This window comes from Sceloporus occidentalis, unplaced genomic scaffold (genome assembly GCF_023333645.1).
Source record: "Sceloporus occidentalis isolate IW3139 unplaced genomic scaffold, rSceOcc1.0.p SCAF_3, whole genome shotgun sequence".
Lineage (NCBI taxonomy): Eukaryota > Metazoa > Chordata > Lepidosauria > Squamata > Phrynosomatidae > Sceloporus > Sceloporus occidentalis.
In genome coordinates, this window is record NW_028316983.1 from 79,199,094 (window position 1) to 79,222,387 (window position 23,294).

The 23,294-nt window shown below is 37.4% G+C and overlaps 1 protein-coding gene across 3 annotated transcripts in view; it reads right to left on the reverse strand.

Moving 5' to 3' along the window:
• Positions 1 to 23,294, reverse strand: part of EPS15 (epidermal growth factor receptor pathway substrate 15) — a 73,815-nt gene that overhangs the window by 38,153 nt on the left and 12,368 nt on the right. For 2 of the 3 annotated variants that reach the window (XM_089515121.1, XM_089515123.1), the window contains exons 2-12: positions 21,080 to 21,121; positions 18,433 to 18,522; positions 16,869 to 16,916; positions 14,267 to 14,362; positions 9,941 to 10,003; positions 8,994 to 9,119; positions 7,691 to 7,750; positions 5,917 to 6,117; positions 5,671 to 5,816; positions 4,336 to 4,492; positions 1,969 to 2,054 (exon numbers count right to left, since the gene is read on the reverse strand). In XM_089515121.1, the coding sequence (XP_089371247.1) occupies positions 1,969 to 2,054; positions 4,336 to 4,492; positions 5,671 to 5,816; positions 5,917 to 6,117; positions 7,691 to 7,750; positions 8,994 to 9,119; positions 9,941 to 10,003; positions 14,267 to 14,362; positions 16,869 to 16,916; positions 18,433 to 18,522; positions 21,080 to 21,121 (1,115 nt within the window). The remainder of the gene's footprint in view (positions 1 to 1,968; positions 2,055 to 4,335; positions 4,493 to 5,670; positions 5,817 to 5,916; positions 6,118 to 7,690; positions 7,751 to 8,993; positions 9,120 to 9,940; positions 10,004 to 14,266; positions 14,363 to 16,868; positions 16,917 to 18,432; positions 18,523 to 21,079; positions 21,122 to 23,294) is intronic. The other variant, XM_089515122.1, reaches the window with a different exon arrangement.

The following is a 23,294-nucleotide window of genomic DNA, read 5'->3' on the forward strand; positions in this document are numbered from 1 at the left end:
AGATAAGATGCTTCTTAAATGGGGAGGAGAATATACATTCAAAACATACTGTAGACTTTCTTCATGAGAAACATCATGCTACATACTTGCTTTTGTAGAACTGCTCCTTTCTAGCTGTGTGGTGTACGTAAGGAACACGTTCCAAATCCTCCACATCATCACAGAATTTTGCCCTCCTCTAATCTCTTGGGCTAGATTTATGAAAGTGCCTTTTCAGCCTTTTCTATTAGAATAATCTGACTCTAAACTCAAAATGAGTAATATTGATTAGCATCCCAACCTCCCCTACAGATATATACAGAGTGGGAGGGGGCCATCCCCCATCCGCCAAACCCAACCTTATGTCATCTTGCAAGAAATTGTGTATGACTACAAGATAGTTAAGTATGAAATATAAATAACCATATTATGTGAAATGGTTTATACCACTGTTTTTATTACATTATCAAGTTGATGGTTAGAAGGGACTGTTTTGTAGCTGGCTCTTTCCTGTACACAAAAAGCAATTACAGTATTTTAAAACTGCTTCAAGTGACACTATCCCTACTGAACTAACAGGAGGAAATATCTGCAAGGCTCCCACTCTACAGATTCCAGAATCATTCTTCCCCTTCCCAAACTGAATTTCCAAACATTTGCTAATAAAATATTGTATTATCTAAAATATTGTTTTACCTAAAATATTACTCCTTCTTTATGATCTCTTTTGAATGATGTTGTCTACACCCATATCCGTTATCCCTGCACCTTAGAAGCATTTTCCTCCACTCCCAGTTTGACCAAAGTATAATGGGTATAGGAAGTAGTAAGACATCAGTATCTGACACTGTATGTTTTGAGTGGATATGTCAGTTGATATCTTGAGATGTATAGTACTGTGGCTGCTAAATTATATTGTACTACACAGCAGTCTTTCAGCATATATAGGAGAATTCTTTTGTCTGCAATTTGTCCCAAATAATCCAAGCACTCTTAATGAAAAGACAGTCAACTATTAGAGATCAGAAAGAGGAAGCTGTGCAGAAAGGCCTGTGGTACAGTTAAGAATCATGATCCTATGTTGTTGAACAACCATATTCAGCAGAGAGAGGACTACTACAAAGAAGTCTTACATACATGGAGCCTCTACATTCAACAAATACTGATGGGGATTAACTCTGCACCCAACTCTTTACTGAATCAGGAACTCAGTGGCAGTGAGAAATAGCAGTGTGCCTCTAAGTTATTTTTTCTTATCATTCAATTTCTATAAATGATTTTTTGCCAGTGCTTACTATTTTTATGTTTATGTTACAGTCAGATATAAATTCTGGTTGCACTCCAAACAATAATACATTTTTATGAAGTCCAAACTTGGAAATTATTTAATTTCAACTATGGACAACAGACAGCATAATTTAAATGTAAGAGAATGGAAACTATATGAGTCATTTGGTCCAGCTCATGACAACAAATTCATTTACTTTTGTCAACTGGGTTCCCAGCTTCATTTTCTGGTTTTCTTCAAATGAAAGTAAGCAAGCTACACAGCATCTTGACTAGAGCTTTGAAATAATTGTAAATGAACAAGCAAATTAACTAGTTATTAACTCATTGGGTTTTTCTGTCAATATGTGTTGAATGCCTGATTAACATATCCTGTAATGAATTACTTTGAATTTTAAAATGTCAGAATTTTTATAATGGATAGTCCATTCTCTGGCAGATTTAATAAGACTAGAAGGCCTGAGGAGAAGGATCAGGATTAGGATGGGAGGAAACACATATCATCTCTCTGTTGCTAAGCAGTAGAACCCAACAGAACAATAGCTTGAAAGCAGCTGAAGAGGTGGGATTGGGGAGCAATTGAAGAAGCAGCTTTCATAGATACCTTTTCCTTTTCTCTTTAAACTGTGAGATACAGGAATAATAAATTTACTTGCAATTAAACAGAAACTCTGAAAAACATTTTTATTAAAGCTCTCTTACCTCTGTAGGTCAACTATTTCATTGCTTAAAGTATCTAGCTCTTTGATTGCAGAAAAATCTGCTACAGGACTTGGTCCCAGCAGGTTCTGCAAGATAAACAAGAAAACATTATTTGTCCCTGATCTTTACCAAAACTGCCAACCCAAAATATAGTGACGCAAGCAGCTGACCTGGCCTCCTGTGCCTAGCAAAGGGCAAGGGTGACATGATTTGCTCACAAGCACTTGTGCTGTAATTACATGTAAAGATTTCACAATTACATGTGCTTCCTTTGATCCTACCAGCTTTTCAGATCTGGTACTAAATAGGGGTTACAATGGCTAGTTCTCTTTATGCTCCCAGTGTATACTGCTGAAGGATGGAACCAGCAGCTATTGCCCAAATAACATATTGCATAATTTTCATAATGATTCATTATGTGGTAATGACCTTTTGTTGATAATTGTTGCATTTATGTCAGTTAGAATTTTGCAAATGGTTCTGAGTTCTGTATTCATATTCCATAGTTGAATTTATAACATACAGCTCATGAAACAGCAGATACAAGGGTCGCTCCAAAAGAAAGCAGTGAGTAGAAAATGAAATTGTCAAAGTACAACTGAGAATATTTCAAACCAATTTTAAAATTTTATAACTACAGTTCTACTCTACCAGAATTTATAGCACTGCTAAACTCCTCAATATAGTCTACATTATATTCCTTATAAAGTTTGGAATATTTCCTCCCTTAACTATCAGCAGTGTAACTCTGGTCTACTTTACTAAAATACTATCAGTGGATTAGTGCTGAATGCACTCCACTTATGAATTACATTATTCTATAGCAGCCATAGGAATCACACAATCCTCCAGATGCTGCTGAACTACAAACCCCAGCATTCTTCACCACTGGCAATGATATTTAGGCCTGATGGAAGCTGCTATCCAACATCATCTGGAGGGCTACATGATTCCAACCCCTGTTCTACAGTGTTAACACTTCATAGACTGTATGACAAGTCAAAAGTGTAATTCTGAGGCATCATGGCATATTCAGTCCATAGCCACATATATAGAACAAAGAGAGATTTAAAGAAATACAGTACTTATAAATGAAACAATTCTAGTACTGTTTCCTTTATATAGGTATTAAGGTCAAACACCCAGCATACCATTCTATATATAATTTTCAGATGGAGCAGAGACCTTTGAATGAAAACAGCTATATGAGAAATAGCACTACTCTGAAAATTAAGCAGCATGCTACTGTTTCAAAGAAAACATGACTGAGTAAGATGCTCATTATTAAACAGTCAATATTGGAAAAGTGAAGAATCTCTAACCTTGAGATGGCAGATTTAAGAAACTGACAGTATAATAAAGATGTAAAGCAGAATGGTGCAGAATGGAAAATATAGTCCAAACTAGGAAAGACATAGGAGGAAAGCAAACATACAAAAAATATTAGTAAAGCAAGATATAAAAGCAGGCTCCCCCCCCCCAAATAATGCAAAAAATAAACTTGATATTACTGAATTCAAACAGAAAATAGAACCCTTTAAGTGCCATTTCTGGGCAAGAAGTTCAGTTTGTTTTGGAGATAATATAGCTTAGCACAACCAAGAAGAAACCTTCTAGTGCCAACAAAACCAGGAGATAATTAAAACAAGTGATTTAATGTATGTGTTGTTCACCTAGTATTTACTGTTTAAAAATAAGCAACACAACCACCAAATGTAAGATTCAATGATTAATCAAATTGAAATTATTATAGTATATTGTAAACACAAAAATGTTAGGAATCATGCAACTCCTTAACATGAAGATACTGCAATGATGCCAAAAAGTACAAAAATGTATGTATGCATGTATGTATGTATGTATGTATGTATATATATATATATATATATATGGGGGGAGGGGGGACTGGACCTCCTGGCCAGTAGTTTCTATGCATATGCAGGAGGCTCCAGCATGCAAGAGGCCTTTTCCCTTGAGTATAACACTGGGGTAGTTCTGCCACATGCCTTCACAGCCTAGGGGAAATTCCCCTCATAATTTTAATAAATCTCATTCATCCCAGCTATGAGCACACAGTAGTGTCAGATTAAGTTGAGCATTTCTCTAATTATAAAGGCCAAACAGGTCTCTATTCTCAACAAATTCCTTTAGGCTTTTCTTCACGTGTCTGCTTGGTTGGCCAATGTGATGAAGGAGGAATTACCAATAAAGTGAGCAAATGGTACTGAACTCATTCTGTATCTGTTAAGCAGCACAGTGCTACATTACCATGCACTCTAATGTTGCTCAGCCACAAGATATTTTAAAACCTGCTCTTTATGTATGTCCATGTACTTTTGATCCTCCTGCAAATACCCAAAGTATCACCTTTTGTAGAGTGGCTCGCTCTGATGGAGGGATCATCTCTGCAGTTAGCACCTGAGGAGGATCAATGCCTTTTGTCAGCTTCTGATTGATTAAATGGAAGGCCAAAGCGAACTGTTCCTTGGAAAGTTTGCCACAGTCCTTTGTGTCACAGAGAGCCCTGTAAAAGCCAGGGAGAAGATGGCTTTAAAGCACACATATACACCAGGGATCATTTTCACTTGATATCTTGAAATTTACATAATTTCACCAATTCAGATAATTAATGACATTATAGTTGGTATTGTTATGGCTTTTTCCACCATCTTTCTGCACTGGCATCATGGTGCACATAGTATTTTTATGTTAAATAGTTTCACAAATACATCAATCCCTTCAGGATTGCAAAGATAAAACAACAGAAGATGCTATGGACATTCAAATATCAACAGTCAATCCCCTTTCTGCTCTGCTTGGAAAATCTGAGTCTGGGAGATACCTGGCTAGTCATGTTTGGAAAAAGCATCCTGAATTTAGACAGACCTTGGTCTAATGAAACAAGGAGATTCTTACAATATAATTTCCTTCTTTATTTTTTATGTTGGACATGGATATAGAAAGATATAGCAGTGTTTTCTGCTGCAATTTAAAACACACTGTCTTCCTTAACAAGTTCTAATCAATCCTCAGCCACCAATGTGTGGAGTTCCTCCTGTCTCAACAGATGTGGCCAGCAGCTGTGGTGACCTCCTAAATGCCTTCATGATTTCTGTGAGAGATTACATTAATTTTATATTCTCACAGGACACCACTACCCTGGGTTAACTGCTGCACAACAGACACCAACTAATTCCTAATCTTGACAGATCCAACAATCAATCCATGACCAATACACTAGCTATTTTGAAATCTTCTTGGATATTCCACCAATCATTGCACATTCCCAACACTCCATTCTCTTATTCCTCCCTACAGAGCTTTGCCTTATACCATCTATACACTGCGTACATAACTGCTGTTGCTGCTGTGTGCCCTCAAGTCATTTCTGATTTATGGCAACGCTAAGGCAAACCTATCATGCGGTGTTCTAGGGCTGAGAGTGTGTGACTCACACATGGTCATACAGTGAGTTTTCATTGCTGAGCGGGAAATCTAACCCTCCAAGTCACAGTCCAACACTCAAATCATTACACCATGCTGGCTCTCATACATAACTATACTTTACCTTAATATATGTAATAACTGCAATAATATTTTCTACATAAGTCCAGAACATCAAAATTACCAATTATTCTTCATCAACACTAAGAAAATGGAAGTTTTCAATCTTCCACAAATGACAATGAAAAGAAAACTTACCAAATATGTGCAAGTATGGCAGATGGTAGACCTGTCTTCAAGAATAATTCTCTAGCCTCCACACCAGAGACAAAGCCATCCACGTCTTTGTCAGTTTTCAGAAAGATTTCATTGTATTTTATCATGTCTGTAGGTGATACAACCCACTATGGAAAAAGCAATATATAGGTTGTACTTCCATCACATGTACTTCCATCACATTTCATAACTATAGTAGAATAAAATGCTACCAATTGCTAAGTATACCTGTGTTAATGGTGCCTTGGATGGCAAGAGGCCTACTGGTGGTATAGACTGATGGGAATCTTTACTGGATGTTGAAGATGGCACCAACTGTACTGCACCTGGGATATTCACACCTTTTCTTTTAGAAGGTGGCACCAATGCTGGAGGCAAGGACATTGGCACAGGTTCTTTCTCAAGAGCACAATACACCAAGAACATGGCCTGAACAAAAGTTTTTCAAGAGAAACAAAAGAAAGACACATTATTAATTTATTATTATGCAAGTTCAATGCCAAGTCTATTGCAACAACATCTGATGCTAGAAACTCAATTACCTTACAAATCCAGATTCTTTGTGACTAACATATTCCTACCTAGCTGATCTCTTTCATCTTCATGCAGTAAAAAAAATACAATCCAGAGAGCCTATTAATGTTATAAAATACAATGAACCATTAACTTACACAGGGGATCTGTTCTGGATCTCCCTCCCCACGTAAGGCAAAAAGCGCATGCGCTTGAGCCCCACTGAATATAATGGGGCTTGTGCTTGCAGCGCACCATTCATTTATTTGTCACACGTCTTCAGTGTAAGCTGAAAGCCGCGTATGGTGTGGGCACACTGTACTATATCTGAAAAATATTCTCTGTGTCACAAAGAATAGTAATTTTACTGTTTAATAACTAACAGTAGGTAAAAGTTTAATTATTGTGTTTTATCCCTTCTAAATTTCATACATAAATTGAGGGAGCCTGTAAGAATACATATCCTCAGCGGCAAGGAAACTGGTTCTCTTATTGGTTGATTTCATTATCTTATGAGTTACAGAGAAGAAGAAAGTGGTAGGATTGGATTTAAAGAAGTTTTTAAAAAATACTCCTTCAGAAAAGTTTGCCAAATTCTTGCCTACTGCTACAATAATTTTGAAGAAAAATGTACTTTAATTTTATGTATTACATGTTTGTGTCAATAGGGTTAGGAACCATGCAGTTGGCACACAGTCCTAACCCTAAAACCAGCGCCAGCACAGCGCATTTGAATCATCTATTCTGGGCCTAAGTGCTGAATTCTGCGAAATCATTTCAGAAAGCTTGCAAACCATTTGTCTTTTATTAGATCTACCAGCCAAATAATTTTAAAACAGGTTTAAAATGCATCCTGAGAGTTTCACAAGCTATTTGATCAAAAAAAGAAAGAAGAAAAGAAAAGAAAAAAGAAATGCCTTTGGTACGCATACTTTACTCTCCCTTTCAATGAGAATAGTACTGGGAATATGTTGATACATATATACTTGGGGATTGCATATTAATGTTACACAGCTAAGAGATGAGCACATTTTTGTACTGTTAGTTCCTGCAGTCTGTGATAGTGGTTACACTATGTGAAGTATAAGAAAAAGGGAGATGGGGGTAACAGGACATAGAATAACCCAACCTATTCTAATTGCTCTTTTTACACCAACATTTGCAGATGCTGACAGCCACAATGAATCCTCTTCTACTTCCTATCTTCCCAGAGCAAAACCCTAACAATAAAAAAGATTCTGGGGTTGTGACTCAAGCATGGAGGGTCTCATACTGCAGGACATATGGAGATGAGCCTGGCTTCTGCACTCTTCCAATCACCTGGATGCAAGGTATCAGTTCAGTTTTTAAGCCTGAGTATCTGGATTTACGCTACCTTGCAAAATATATTGTATATAGTGACATAGCGTAGCTATCCCCCCCTTAACTTCAGTAAATACAGTTAACACTTTGTAAGTGACAATAAATAAATAAATACATGGATACTTACAACTGCAAATTCATCCCGATCCAACATTCCATCATGATCAATGTCACTTAGCTCCCAAACCTAACCAAAACATACACAGTCAGCAGAAACAGAATATTCCACCCTTCTTTCGTCACAATAAAAAATAGGTGCCTTTATAAATCTGACTTTATTTTAGATGAACTATGGGATGAAACAGTCAGGCAAAATAAAGTGGATGGAAACTACTTTGAAGGCAGGGGGTTTATACGATGCACACCTCTAAAGTGTGGTAACCTAAATGACGCTGTGCTGGAAGCTAAAAACTGGAGCAAAAAAGCTGAGATACTCCAGCTTGGCTGGGAAAATGTACCTCGTCAGACCTGCATATAAGTGCACTGACACAAGTGCAGGGATGTTGCAAAGCAAAGAAATGAAAGTGCAACAACTCCAATGGATGTAATTACAGCATACACAAACCAGACTGTCCAACAGGGGGGCAAGGGGTGAAAGGTGGGCCTCCATGCACGGGAGGCCTCCATGATTGTGCTTTGCCAATGTATCACTTGCACACCGATGCACCAATGTCCTCTACTGGCAGAGCATCACATGTGTGACCAATCAAAGGGGTGGTTATGCAATGGGATGGCATCTGGGCAGATGTGGGAGGTACTGGGAGGTCTCAGGCAGTGTGTTTTAGCAGCATTGTACATGTATGATGGGAAGGCAACAATAAAAATTACCTAGCCACCGCTTGACACCTCGCCATGTGGTTGGGCAGTGCATATTTGGCTCAACTTGTGGGCAGTGAGGTTTCAACCCACTTTTGGAAAAAGCAGGACCAAGCTGTTTTTTCCTGCCTCTGTGTATACCACCCTCCAATTGAAATGTTGCCCTTTGCTAATCCTCAACAACTGATTATCAGCTACGTACTGGCTGCTACTAGTACAGTGCGCCAACGCCATATGCGAATGCACTATATGTGGCTTCCTGCTTACGGGGAAGCTGCACATCAATAAAAACAATGGTGTGCACGCCTGTGTGTGTGCTGCACTGCAGCCGTGTGCACGCGCCCCATTATTTTCTATGGGGCACAAACATACATGGATTTTCCCTTACGCAGGGGGGTCTGGAACGGATCCCCAGCGTAAGGAGAGGGCCCACTGTACTGAAAGGCATGTATGATCACTCAGACTGTATCATCACAGTCCTGCCAATCACATTAGAGATGTGCTACTCATTTTAAGACTTGTTTGTTAAAAATTTAAATATATATTAAGTAGAAATATATATTTCAATTTTACAATATATACTTCTGCATTGCTACAAAGCCTGCCATTCTTACCCTTCCCAAGACATCAACTGGCAGTTTGGAGTTTAGCAGAACAGGTTTCACTTTATCACCTGACAATAATCCATTTACTGGGATCAGGCTGTCAAAGATAGCATCATACTTGGCCTTGTCTTCTACCTGGTTGCAGAAATAATATTAAGACAAAGTACTTAATTAAGAACATTGGTAAAAGCAAAAAATTAAACTTCTCAAACAAATGCACATCGATCACAGTGCCATGAATGAGCCATAGCTAGAAAATGCATGTGCCAGTCAGTACAATCATTCTGGAATGTAGTTTCAAGAAAAAAGACCACTGGCATGAACATCCTAGGTTGTAAGAGCAGAGACATATGATGGCACAACCATGACAGGAATTTAATTCTTAGGAAAAGGAATTTCTGCTAGATCTTGGACTAGATATGAAACAGTGCAAGGCTTTAGGGAGGCACATTACATGGCCAGAATAACAAATGAAGAGAATTATTTTGGCAGCAGAACACTGATGAAAGGCATAGGAGAAAGATGTAGCAACAGAAACCAAGAGGCATAACTAAAAACTCTTACAGACAAAAGTCATTTTTCCAATTTTGTTCAGAAGTAACTGATACCATCTATGCTTCACAGACTACTAGCACATACTTCAAAGCAACAAAAAACCCCAAAACAAATAACATACAAATATCTAACAAGTGCAAGAAGCAAGAAAGTCACACCCAATTTTCAAAAATGTCAATAAATACCCAAAGTATGAGAAACAGATGTGCATTCTATGCCCATCAACAATCACTCAACCAAGCCAAATCACAACTACGAGGAAGAATTGACTATTATTCTTAAAATGGGCAATGCAAAGAGTGGTCTCAGTGGGTCATCCCCAATACAAACCAGTTTAGTAGGGATGTGTTGAGACCCATTTTAGGAACCGTTCACTTCAGCAAAAGTTACAATTCACTTACCTTAACAGCCCACGGGATATCAGCTGGCACTCCCCCAGATAGTAAAGGACTAGTGGAATCATTCTGATGGAAAGGAGAATTTAAAAGAAATTTAAATTAAAAGAAACTTTCCTTATTTTATTTGTTAATTGTCATCCAGTTCTGGTTATGTTCAAATTCATCATTCATTCTCACCACATGTAATTAAAAACAGAGTGCCTAAATGGTATAATCATCCTTCCATTAAACAGCATGTATTTGCTATAAACTAAGACCTCTTAAATTATCTCTGAAATCATTCTATAACATCATATGATTGATATTTTATAATTCCATGCAAAATATAAGATAATAGCATATACCCATTTAGGAGAAATAATTCCATGCAAAATATAAGATAATAGCATATACCCATTTAGGAGAAAAGCAGGATATAAAATAATCAAGTTGCATTGATTTTGAAACAACACACAGAGTAATAGCCAGGAGTGCATGGTATCAGCTACAGCTGATACGCCAACTGTGTCCGTTCCTGGCTCAGGGGTACCTTGAAACAGTAGTACATGCACTGGTAACCTCTTGTTTAGATTTCTGTAATGCGCTCTATATGGGGCTACCTTTCTTCCAAGTTTGGAAGCTCCAACTGATTCAGAATGCTGCAGCCAGACTGATCACCAAGACACCGAGATCAGAGCATATTACACCGGTGTTAAAATCTCTACATTGGCTGCCGATTAGCTTCCAGGCGCAATACAAAGTGTCAGTTATTACCTATAAAGCCCTACATGGCCTGGGCCCGAGTTACTTAAGGGAATGCCTCTCCCTACATAATCCGCCCTGCACTCTTAGAACATCTTGCACAAAAATATTGGAACACCCCAAAAACAGGTTAAAAACTACCTCTTGTAGAACATTTTCTGTGATGGCCCCTAGACTTTGGAACAATTTACCAGAAAAGGCCCGTCATATCACTTCCTTGGAAGCCTTCAAAAAGACACTGAAGACAGATCTCTTCCGGCGAACCTATCCATCTGATCTCCTCTAATCTCATTTGTACATCTGAATATATGACTTGATCCTTATGACTGAGCAACACTGTAACAACTCTCTCCTTTTCCCTTTTATTTTTATTTCTTTGCTTGACGTTTTTGAATTATGTATGTATTTTAAGTTGTTTTTACTGCTGTAATCCCGCTTCGATCTGAAGGGAGAAGCGTGAAATATAAATATATTTTATTATTATTATTATTATTATTATTATTATTAAATATTAATGGAGAGGAGAGAAGAGCAAAGCTCTCTCTTGTCCCTTCCTTTCTGAGAGAAAGAAAGGTTGTCTCAAGATGCCAGCCATAGATGCTGGCGAAACATCAGGAATAAACTCTTCCAGAACATGGCCACATAGCTTGAAAACCCCACAAAATACTAAAGAATGGTTTGTCTGAAGCCAGATGGAACAGTTTTACAGTAAATCAAATACAGCCCACATGACACCTCAGCCAATTCACATTATAGAATTATAGCAATATTATTCCACTTTAACTGTCATGGTTTGTCCTATGGAAACGAGAGGCATTTAGAATTCTCAGCCAGAGTGCTCCAGTGCCTCACCGGACTTCAAACTCTAAGATTCCATAAGATGGTACTGTGGCAGCTAAAGTGGAATAATAGCACTATAATTGTGCAATGTGAAAGGGCCCTGGCTCCTCTGTCCTATTATATAACTGAGAGGGCTGAATGGGCTTTTGAAAAGGGAATTGCATCAAACCTCACATAAAAAAATTAATTCCACCCACATCTTAAGCTCAAGAAACATCGGAAAAGAAACCATTTAGGGAAAAAAGTGAGGAAAGCTTATGTATCCCTATGTAGAAAAATGATTCATGAAAAGAACAGAAGCAGTGTAGTCCTCAAGAGACTGTTAATTCTTCTTGTTTATACATTTAGTTTTAATTCAAATCAAAGAACACCAACGTTCAACAAATGACTATTATGACACTTATGATCATTCCAGTTTTGGTTAATAATAAGTAATCAAGGATGTCAAGTTAAGACAGAAACATTTCAGGGAAAGATTTATTATCTAAACTCTGCTTGTATCATGACCTTTCTTAGCTGTATTACTGTATTGAGCCATATATAAGTCGAACCAGGATTTTAGGGTCAATTTTGGGGCATAAATTTTTCAACTTATAGTTGAGTATATATGGCATGTTTTCACTAGTGGCCTGTCTAGCTTCCTCATCTGTATAGAAAATAAAATTATAATTACAGGTTGAGCATCCCTAATACAGAAATCCGAAATCTTCCAAAAACTGAAACTTTTTGTCACCAACTGTCTACTTCTGCCTTTCAGGCAGCAGCTGTGGAGCTCCTGCTTGTTCGTCTTTCAGATTCTCAGTCTGTCTCCAGCCTCATATCTCATACACAACACAAGTAGCAAGTGAGCAAGATGCAAGGCTGGAAAGAGAAAAATCATGACAGATGCATGGTAGCCATCACCTCAAAATGAATGTAACTGGCTGGCAGCAAAGATGCAAAGGATCTGAGGATTTGTGAAATGGAAGGAATTCAAGCATAGTGCTGTGAGGAAATCCACACCTCCCCCATTTCACAGATCCTTGTCTCTCTCTCCAGTCTTGTAAATACAGGTGCACACTACACTACTTGTATGTTCCAAAATCAGAAACAATCCCAACTCCTAAATGCTTCTGGTCCCAAGCATTTAGGATAAGGGATAATCAACCTGCAATGTACTTTTGGTAGCTGGTTTAGCTTCATTCAGCAAGAAAGGTCAAATCAAATTAATATTAGAGAAATGCTCAAGTTAAATACTAATTTGACACAAAGTTAGCAGGCTTGCACTTGGGGTGAGGGAGAAAAATTAAAAAAAATTAAACTGGATGAACAATTAGTTTAAAGGATGGGATATGCATACCCTAGGATCCATTGTTTATGTTGCCAGATACCTGGAACACGTAATTCAAGTTAAGCTCTAAAAGCTAGCTTGGAACTTGTTAATAACAGAAAAATTCTTATTGCATGTAAATTATCAAATATCTAAGCACTTTACTAAAAGTATGATATGGAGCACAAATAGCAAAAGCAAAAGATGAGAGAAGGGTGGAAACAAATGTGAACTTTCTATAGGACCTATTTACCATTATTTTTAAATAGGAATGACAAGTACAAGGTTATTCAAAAAGAATAGTGCAAAATCAAATAATTGCTTTACTTTTGTACCATTCTTCTTTAATCATCCAATATAATTTGGTATAATTCAAGCAACACTGGATCCCATTTTTGGTGAAAGGTGGGATATAAGTGCAATAAATAAATAAAAATACATAATTTTCCATTGGTCATTTTATTCACTGTGATACATGTAGATTTGGTGACGAAATTAAGGCTATATATTAACATTGTAATTGTATATATTTCTTATTTTCAGTTACTTTTAATTTTTCTTTTTTTAATTTTTAATTTAAAATTACATACCTTAACAAATCTACTCAGTTGTACATAAACGGAGATACTCTATTCAGTTAACAAAGTTCTCGGTCAGGATCGTAAATGGCATATTGGTGATGTTTTACATTCTTGATATAGTCAGTGAAAGGAAGCCATTTTTCTTCAAAGGGGTCTTTTATGCTATCTCCTTTTGTTACCATCATGTTGTATAAGAGCTTTTTCATTAGTAATGTGTCCTAGGTCCTTTTGCATCATCATCCAGTGGACAAATTGCCTGGCTTCTAATTGGAAACAATTTCCAGTCTTGTATTTGTTAAGGAAAAAAATAATAAGCAATCCAGCTGGGAAAGGGGTGGGGAGCCAAGTAGAGGGACAGGAGGGAAGGGGAGGAAAGGAGAGTGTACTCCTGCTCCTCTTACCCTGCCCACCCCTCCCTTTAACTGGCTTCTGCATGGGGGGAGTTATTCACTGCTTTTCCACTTTGCAGGGGTCTGATTCCCCTAATCTCTGCGTATGTGGAGAGCTGACTGTACTGTGTTAATAACTGCCACATTTGAATAGCATATTCCTAATACTATTAATATCATTGGCAACTAAAGTTTATTGAACAGTGATGTCTGTATGTCTCTTTCATTCTATACGTATAGGAAAAAAATGAATACAGTTTTAAAATCTTAAAACTTAAAAATCTTCATGTATTGAGTGTAAACAAATACTATAAATAGCTTACAAGAAGAGATCCATCTTATTACCACTGTAGATGCCTTTAAGAAGGCACTTAAGATGGATCTCCTCCAGTGAGCCAACTTTTATATGATTTATTCTGCAAGCATACTACATAAGTACTTAAACTAAAAAATTTAAAATATGTCTTACAAATCTAGGTGGAGGAACAGGCAAATTAAGACTACTCAATGAAACATCCAATCCATTCTGTGCACAGGCTACAAGTCGTAAAGCCACAAAAAATTCCTATGGAGGAGAAAGAAATTAGAACCATTTTAATCCCAGAAAAAATGATTTTTTAAAGCCAAAAGCACACTGCATCAAATAAATATCCACGTTTCAATCCAATATATTCCCCTTACACACTTTATACTGTATATGTGATGCAAACTCTTGACATATACTATATTTTGAAGAAATATTTTTTAAAGAAAATCAAGTATCACAAAGCAACTTGACATGGTTCTCTAAACAGTATTTAAAATGTATAATTGTTCAGCAGCATGGGAGGGGACACACATAAAGCTAATGAAACCAAAAGGACATTATGTCTTGGTTATGCATTCTCTTGCATTCTAATTCCATTAGAAATATTGCACATTTTTCAAAAGGTTTAGCTGAGAGGATTATAAAAATGTGTTGTGCAACTTTCTATCACTGCAACTTCTCTTTTATTCTGAAGATATTACACTATATATGTCAGGTTGCCTACCCTGCAGCCTAAGTATTCTCAGCTGTCCAAGACACTAAATGCAGTCTTCCCCAAACCAGTGCTCTCTAAATTTCTAAGTGATTTATTTTCCATTAGCAGTTAACTGTAGCTTGTAAGGTACATTTAAAAAAAGTTTCTGTATCAAGAAAATATTATCTATATAATTGAATAACTCTGGCCCGGTACATACATCTGGGAATGTCTGGGCTGGCGGCAGCCTGATTTCCCATGGAGGGACGCCGCAGCAGCCAAACTGCCGGGCGTTCCTCCGCCTCAAAAAGAACCTGGAAAAATCAGGTTCTTTTTGGGTCGCTGGGTGGACGTCATGCCTATGGCATACTTGTGACGTAAGCGGCGCGCAGCAACGTGTATATGCTGTGCGTCGCTTACGTCAAGATGGTGGCACCCATGTAGATGGGACACCACCATTAGGCCGCCACCATCACGTGCTAGGGTTAGGGACTGTGCAGTTGGTGCGCGGTCCCTAACCCTAGAATCAGCGGCAGCACAGCATTTCAAGACCGTCTGTCCCGGGCCTTAATTTCACAACAAATGAAATTACTCAGCCTGTTATGGCGAGCAAACAGGGGACAGCTGTCATAACCAGAAGAGATTACAGCATTATTTCCTGCAACATTTTTTATCTTCTATCAGAACTATGAAGCTGCCACAGGTATCTGGTGGAGAAGCAAAGAGGGTCTGATGCTACTGTGGAATAAGAAGTTGGAGAGGAAAGCTTTACTTCCTGCCTGTGCTGTGCTCAGTTTCCTTCTTGCATGATGGAGACAAAAAACGTTCACATCCTTCTTCATCCCTCAGTTTATAAACCACTCCATGTCCTTGCCTTAGTAACATGAGAAACAATGTTTGTAGGTTCCTGCAGATATAAGCAAAACAAAGTAGACAAGATCCATGTGTTGCTAGAGGATCAACTGATTATTCTTTTAAAAAACCCTATGTGTTTCAGTCCATACAGAAGCAGGCCTTCTTTAGAGAATAAATAGAAAGCCAAAATATAAATATTAGAAAATATAGGACTATGCTAAATACATATAAAATTGCATTATTTTTCATCTCAAAAACATACATACTGTTAAAAAATATCACTGGATGCTGTTCACAATACTCTCCAAAGGGCAGGAAAAGTATTAGCAAGACAGAGTCTACTGGGTTTGTTATTTATACATATTCCAGATAAATCCTTACTAGGCAGAACCAATAATATGTGCTCAAATCAGTCACATGGACATTTGATGCAATCTATTAGAGCAATTGCTCAGCTAGTTATATTCTGTTATAGCTATTCTATAATGTTTTTATATTAAGGATTGTAAATCCAGATCCTCATATAGTTGATGTAAGAGAACAGTGTTGGTGATTAGTTTGCGATATCTCTTGTTTTGTAACAGTTCTACAAGGGATTTGAATGCACTGAATATGCATTTAAGAAACTTTTATGTGGAAAGACACCAAGACCTATAAAATGAAGAATAGTGAAATTTTAAAATTTTGGGGGAAAAATAGAAGGGTGGGGGGGTAACAGAATTTTTAAAATAATAATGAAAATGTTTTGAAGGAATAAAAGAGGTGGAATGGATTCTAAAATCCAACTCTTTGATTCCATTAGGTCTGAATGAGGATCTGGATCTGAAGATATGCTTCTGTATAGGCCAAAATACATAGAGCTTTTTAAAAGAATGAACAGTTGACCATCTAGCAACACGTGGGGCTTGCCTCCTTTCTATTTTCTGCTTTTTATACACACACACACACACACACACACACACTCTTGTGCTTTTCAGTACTCTTTCTACTCCTGGAAATATACATACACCACACTGTTTCAGGAATTACTGAATGGAAAAATGATAGATGGAAAGCAGCAAACATGCATCTCTGTGTAGATTAACACAAAATTCAAAGACTATCTTGCTACTGACAAGACCAATATGTAACCATATTAATTCATCATATATTGTAAAAAATGCCCTCTTATACCCTTGAGATTCATTGACCATATTAAAGAATTCACATTTTTACCTGTTTGTTTAAGACACCTTTGCCATCTGTGTCAGCAAGGTCCCAAACCTAAACACAATTTGATGGAGAAAGCATGTGAAGCAATATTAGTACTCAGTTTTCACTAAAGAAGAAGGAACATTTTAAAAAAGGCTTAAAACCTTCCTTTTTGTCAAGCCTTCCCCCCTGATAAATGAAGTTGTGTATGTTGAAGCCATTGATTCCCTGCCTTACCTTGCTGTATGACTGTGTATTAAATTTTGTATAATTGGTTTTTATCTAGAGATGTTTTGTAATGGTTTTTTATGGTTGTAATGGTTTTCTACGGTTGTAAACCGCTTTGATCTGTGGAAAAGCGGTATACAAATAAAATTTATTATTATTATTATTTAGTTACAGCCCTTGTCATAGCTCAATCTTAACCAAGTACAAAATACACTGTAATCAAGCTGAGGGACTGGCTGGCTGGGAGGAATAGGAACTGGAGTTCAACAAAATCCAGAGAGCTGGAGGTTCCACAATCATGCCATATAAAATATTTGTATGTACATGTACATGAATATTCAGACAAAGATCTCTATTAGCATACCAACACAATCTAACCCATGCATTTTCATCTTGGATTGATGGGACATTTCAAAATGTCAGATGTTTGAAAACAAATTGGATACCTGCATTAAGCAGCTGCAATTGGTTGAAGCTCCTGGTCAGTTCACAGAAATACTAAATGTACTGGCCACCATCCATCAGTGAGCTAAGCAGACTGAAAGTTCTCTCTCTCAACTATTTGAAATTTTATTAACTCTTCATTGGACTGTGACAATTCTGAATAATGATTTCATCCAGTACTGAAATAAACATTCTTACAGTATTTGTCAAGGAAAGCTACTTTCATGGACATTAACTCCTTTAACAACTGGAAGACTTAAAAATTGCGGGAGAAATGCAGTGTATTAAAGCACTCCAAGAAGTGAATGGCAGGAGTGTGCACAATGTGTACAATGGCAGGAGTATGATAATGTGCTCTAGGATTTATTCCACATTACAAAGAGGCTATCCAAGATGCTAAGCCTATAAGTAAGTATAGGCCTCAGCATCTTAGGTGCATTACAGACCGCCCAAAACAGGCGGTCTGCTGCTGCCGCCATTTGCAGCATGGAGGAGCCCCAGCATACAAAGCGTGCGGCTCCTCCACACTGCAAAAAGAAGCCCCAAAATGGTGCTTCTCTTTGCGGCGCGGTTATGACGCTGCGAGGCGCCAATGGCGCACTCGCGGTGTCATTTGCGCCGTACAATGTGCAACGCATCCACTACGTCAAGATGGTGGCCCCCGGGTGGACGGGCACCACCATTTTGTACGGACTCGGCCCGTACTAGGGTTGAGGGGCGTTAGGAAGTGACGCCCCTTCTCAACCCTAATACGCCCCTTCCTAACCCTAGCACGCCCCTTCGGCGTGTCTGTAACGCGCCTTAGCTAACTCTCCAAAAGTCTGGAAAACCACCTGATACCACTTATGGCAAGTAACACCATTTTAATTCTTAACAAGTCCAGCACATGACAGTTTGCCCTCTTACAAAGCAATACCTTCCCAAGTATCAAATCCGTCAGTCCTGATTTCTTCAGAAAGACAGCTGCATCAGAAGCCAAAACCCTTCCAGAGTTACCAGGATCAACCTGTCAAAGTAAGAGATAATACTGATGACCTCTTAAAAAGCAAGTCTTTAAGAGCTGCAAAATAATTTTAAAGGACTGTTACAGCTTAAACTATTTTCATCAAGTTTTTGCTTTAATTTATTAACAGATATGTAAATAATTCAACAGCACTGTACACTGCATCCAGGATTGTGAACTTGTCCATAAGTAATTACAAAAAGGTACAATGGCTAGTGGTAAAGGTACGATGGTTAGTGGTATAGTTATCTCAATACCATAAAGACTGGGATAGTTATTTATGCCCCTAGATGAGTAAGGTCAGCCTGGGGACAGTTCCTCAACCTGCTTTGCTACTTGATTCCAAGGGGTCAATAGTGATAGTAAGTACTGTATCCCTCATAACTAGACAGGCAAGAGAGCTTTGACTCTCTCCTTAAACAAGGATTTGGGAGTTGAAATCACTCCAATATATTTATTTTTTTAATATACCGTATGACATCAATACTAGGAAAGAGTCTACTGTAAGCACTTAGAAAGGAATGCTGTAATCACTAAAAGGCAACATGGGTTTCTCAGAAACATGTCATGCCAAACTGATCTGGTCTTTTTTTTAACAGAGCTACAAACTTTGTAGGTGAAGGGAATGCTATGGATGTAGTGTATCTTGCCTTTGACAAGTTCCCCCATGATATTCTTTCAGACAAGCTAGTAAAATGTCACTGTTTGGTAGATTTATATTTGGTTGACTGGCCAAACCCAAAGGATGTACAGGCACTGTTCTTCATGCTGGAGAACAGTGATTAGTGGGGTGCCACAGGGTTCTGTCCTGGGCCTAGTGGTGTTCATCATCTTTATTTGGATGGAGTAGAAGGTATGCTTATCAAATTTACAGATGATACTAATTTAGGAGGGGTAGCTAATATCCAAAAGACAGGATCAGAATTTAAAATGACATTAACAGACTAGAGAGCTAGGCCAAAATTAACAAAATGAACGTTAACAGGGAGAAATGTAAGGTATCACATTTAGGCAGGAAAAAAATGAAATGCACAGATACAAGGTGGGTGACACTTGGCTTGTTAAAGGTGAAAGAGATCTAGAAATCTTAGTAGACCACAAGCTGTGCATGGGTCAACAGTATGATGGGGCAGCTAAAAAAGCCAATGTGATTCTAGGCTGAATCAATAGCTCAAGAGAAATAATAGTGCCATTCTCTTCTGCTTTGGTCAGACCTCGGAAGGATGCAATCCTGAGTCAAGCTTGAGCCCTTTTGCTGGTCTTGAACTCGCAATCTTATGGTTTTGAATGAGTGGCTGCAATACAGGCATTTAATCACTGTGCTACCAGGGCTCCTTGCACAACCAGGATTCCTTTTGCTATTGCTGCCGTAGAGTGCTGAAGCCTCAAAAACTAAAAATCCTAGGATTTTATAGGATGGAGTCATGGCAGTTAAAGTGGTGTCAAAGCACATCATTTTCTATAGTGTAAATTCACCTATGGTTGCAATGACCAGGGCTTATATTCCCCAAAAGATACCATTAATTACAGACATGTGATAGTTTGATTGTAAGCTGTAATTTTGAAAGAGACCTTAAGTCATGTTCAAAGCTTTTTTTCCAAATGTTACTTTGAGCATCCCTGAAGAGAATCTAAAAATGGGGACAAAACAACAACCTCAGCATAAAATCATTCAGGCTGTGCTAAAAGGAAGTAATCAATTATCATAATATATCACTCTCTATATCCTCTGCAAGTGAACTTCTAAGACAGAAGTCAAGTATCTTTTGATTTCAGTGAAGACTGTGTAATGTTTAAGAAAGCAGGGGAGTCCCATTTAGCTTCATAGCTAAGTGAAAGGGCATTTCCATTCTACCAAAGCAACAATGACAATGACTGCCAAAAGTAAAAAGTGACCTAGATCCAGTGCTAGTCCTGTAGTGATACAGGCTATAGAAACCTCTGTACACTGCACTGAAAATAACTCAAAACAGACTTCTGCTCTTTATTATGATCCTGGTGCACACCATAGAATCCAAGGGAAATAAGCTTGTCATTCTAATATTTATTCATATTATGATGATTATGTCAAATTTGAGAAACTTTCCATACTAGCAGGCAGAAAGCAAGGTCAGTGCAGCTAAACTATGCATTCAAACAACGTCTTAAGCTATTGATAGGACTTTTATTCAATCCAGTTCAACAAGGAGTCATTATAATGCAACACAGCATATTCTTCTTATAATAGAATAAATACATTATTGTTCGGGGTGAGAGGTGGATTAAATAGAACAGTTAGCTTTTGCTATAACTATCTGAAGTCAATAGCTATGCATTTGCATTGGCATAAGTAATTATTTGTATTAAAAATGAATGTCATCAACAGAACTGTTAAATAATGGGTGAAAGTATAGTATATCCCCAAAGTAATTCTGCATCCTAATTATTTACTTCACTCTACAGCCTATCAACATAAAAGGAAATCCTTTTTTCTCTCCAAATAGGGACTATCCGTGAATAAACGAAGAAGGAGGCAATATTTCATACAAATGTAAATGCACAGGAAATTAACCACACTTACCTGACGATAGTACTTCTCATACACAGGATTTGCACTTGATAGCTATAAAAGCAAAAGAATGTGAAAATAATAAGATATTTAATTAAAAAGGGAACAGATAAATTAGCTTCTAAGTTCTGTTGTCAAAAATAGTAGTGTAAAAGTAGAATTATATGCATATTCTGGAAGTGACAACATGCATAACTGACTAAAATACATGGAAATATATTTGAAAGTTTAAGTGGCAAGAGCTTTCAATTGAGAGGGTTACAATAAAACATCATCATCATCATTATATTGTCATTTATATCCTGTCTTTCCCCCAAAACTGGAATTCCAGGGGGATTACAAAAATTAGCACAAATAATTACAGTACAAATAATTTACAATGGCATAGGCAAAATGTATAAATAGTTATTGCTAAAATGATATTAAACTATCCATAGGATTTATTAACCTTAACGAGACTCACAAATGTATTTTTACATGAGCTTTTATAGATTTTGTCCATGACAGTTTAATTCATGCTATATGTATGAATCTAAAATGCCACTGGACTGTTTCTGCTTGTAAAGACTTCTGTGGAATTTGCATATAAGGTTTAGCTGTTTATGTTAAAGCATGTGATTATCATGGTGCTGCTGAATTCAATCCTTAGATTAGAGCAGTCAATGCTCTGGTATAGAATTTGAGTGAAACAGAAGTGTCATTCATTAAGACAGACTTAGTTTAAGCTTATTTTTTCTACTCCATTTCAATGGTGCTTAGATAGGAAAATTCTCTGTTAGAGTGAGACACTGGTTGTGACTTTTGTCACACAGTTACTGTATATGCTCATGTGTAAGTCTAGAAATTTTAGTCAAAAAATTGACCCCCCCCCCAAAAAAAAAAAAGAGTTTGCTTATCCCCAGGTCAATGAAGTACTGTACTGTGAGCACTGAACTCATATACTGTATATAAAAAAGGAACCACCATCCTTGACCACTGGTCATGTTAAATGGACCTGATAGAAGCTGGAGGCCAACAACTTCTGAAAGGTCACAGGTTTCCAACCCCTGCTATACAAAAACAATTTAATTACTTATTACCAGACTCACAAAAAAGTGATCTATGCAGATAGTCCATTCCTGAAAACTAGAATTTCCTGTCATTGATGATTATTTTTAAATGTTGTGGCAAGATAGCATTAGCATCTGAATATATAATGCAAAATTAGGAAACACTATTCATAATAACTTGGAACTGCTACTATAACATGGACTCAAGTTATCCAGTGCTGCCAAGATTATTAAGACTGCCAAGACTATTGCATTGTGTTATTATAAGATTGCCAAGATTATTAACTATTGCCACCAGCAATTTAAATAGTCAAGAATATCAGGAATGGGGAACAATTCTGTTAAACCATTGCTGCCATACTGAACCATTATACCTATGTTCTCAACTTAGTCTCTACTCCAAAAGAGGAATGTGTAACTTCATATATTGATTCAACTACAGCAATATCATTTTGTTAAAGTACATTACTAAGCCAAACCAGAGCTTGGGGATATAACATCCAACATTCATTTTGGCTAGGGAATTCTGGGAATTGTTATTCAAAATATTTCTTCCAAGCTGCGTACCATATCTGCTGTTACTTTTGAACAGAAACATATTGTAGTTCACATCCTGTACCAACACAACTTTAAAATTCCAAAGCAGCCTCTACATATGCAAGATGAGTAGAATTATCATTTCCACTTTAACATCTGAACAACAAATGCAAGTCACATTTTCCGTGCAATGGGAAAGCCTGGAAGAACATCTAACATCTGTTTTCTCTGGCAAGTAACCCATTTTATTATAAAAATCATAACGGCCAATAGGACAATCAGTAAATTTCTCTTGTACTCTCTTGTTCTCATACAGACAGAACAGCTGAAGTCTGCAGTATACGTTTAGTAAAAGTTTCAGAAAAAGAAATATTTTAACTCTCAAACAAAAAAGGATGAGATCAGTTACTATTTTTTAAAGGCAAAAGCAACCAAAAGTACACTCTAAAAAGTGTCAGTAAGCAGCCAAATCATAATGACAACTTCTGACATCCGTCACTGATTTCACAGATTCCTATGCAGGTCTAACAGGTCCATGGTTCAAACCATAAAGCCATGTAAGAGAGTCCTACCACTACACAACCACCTAAAAACTGTACTTGGAGGTCTGCCAAGTCCACCTGCCTGCTCAGAGCCCCTGA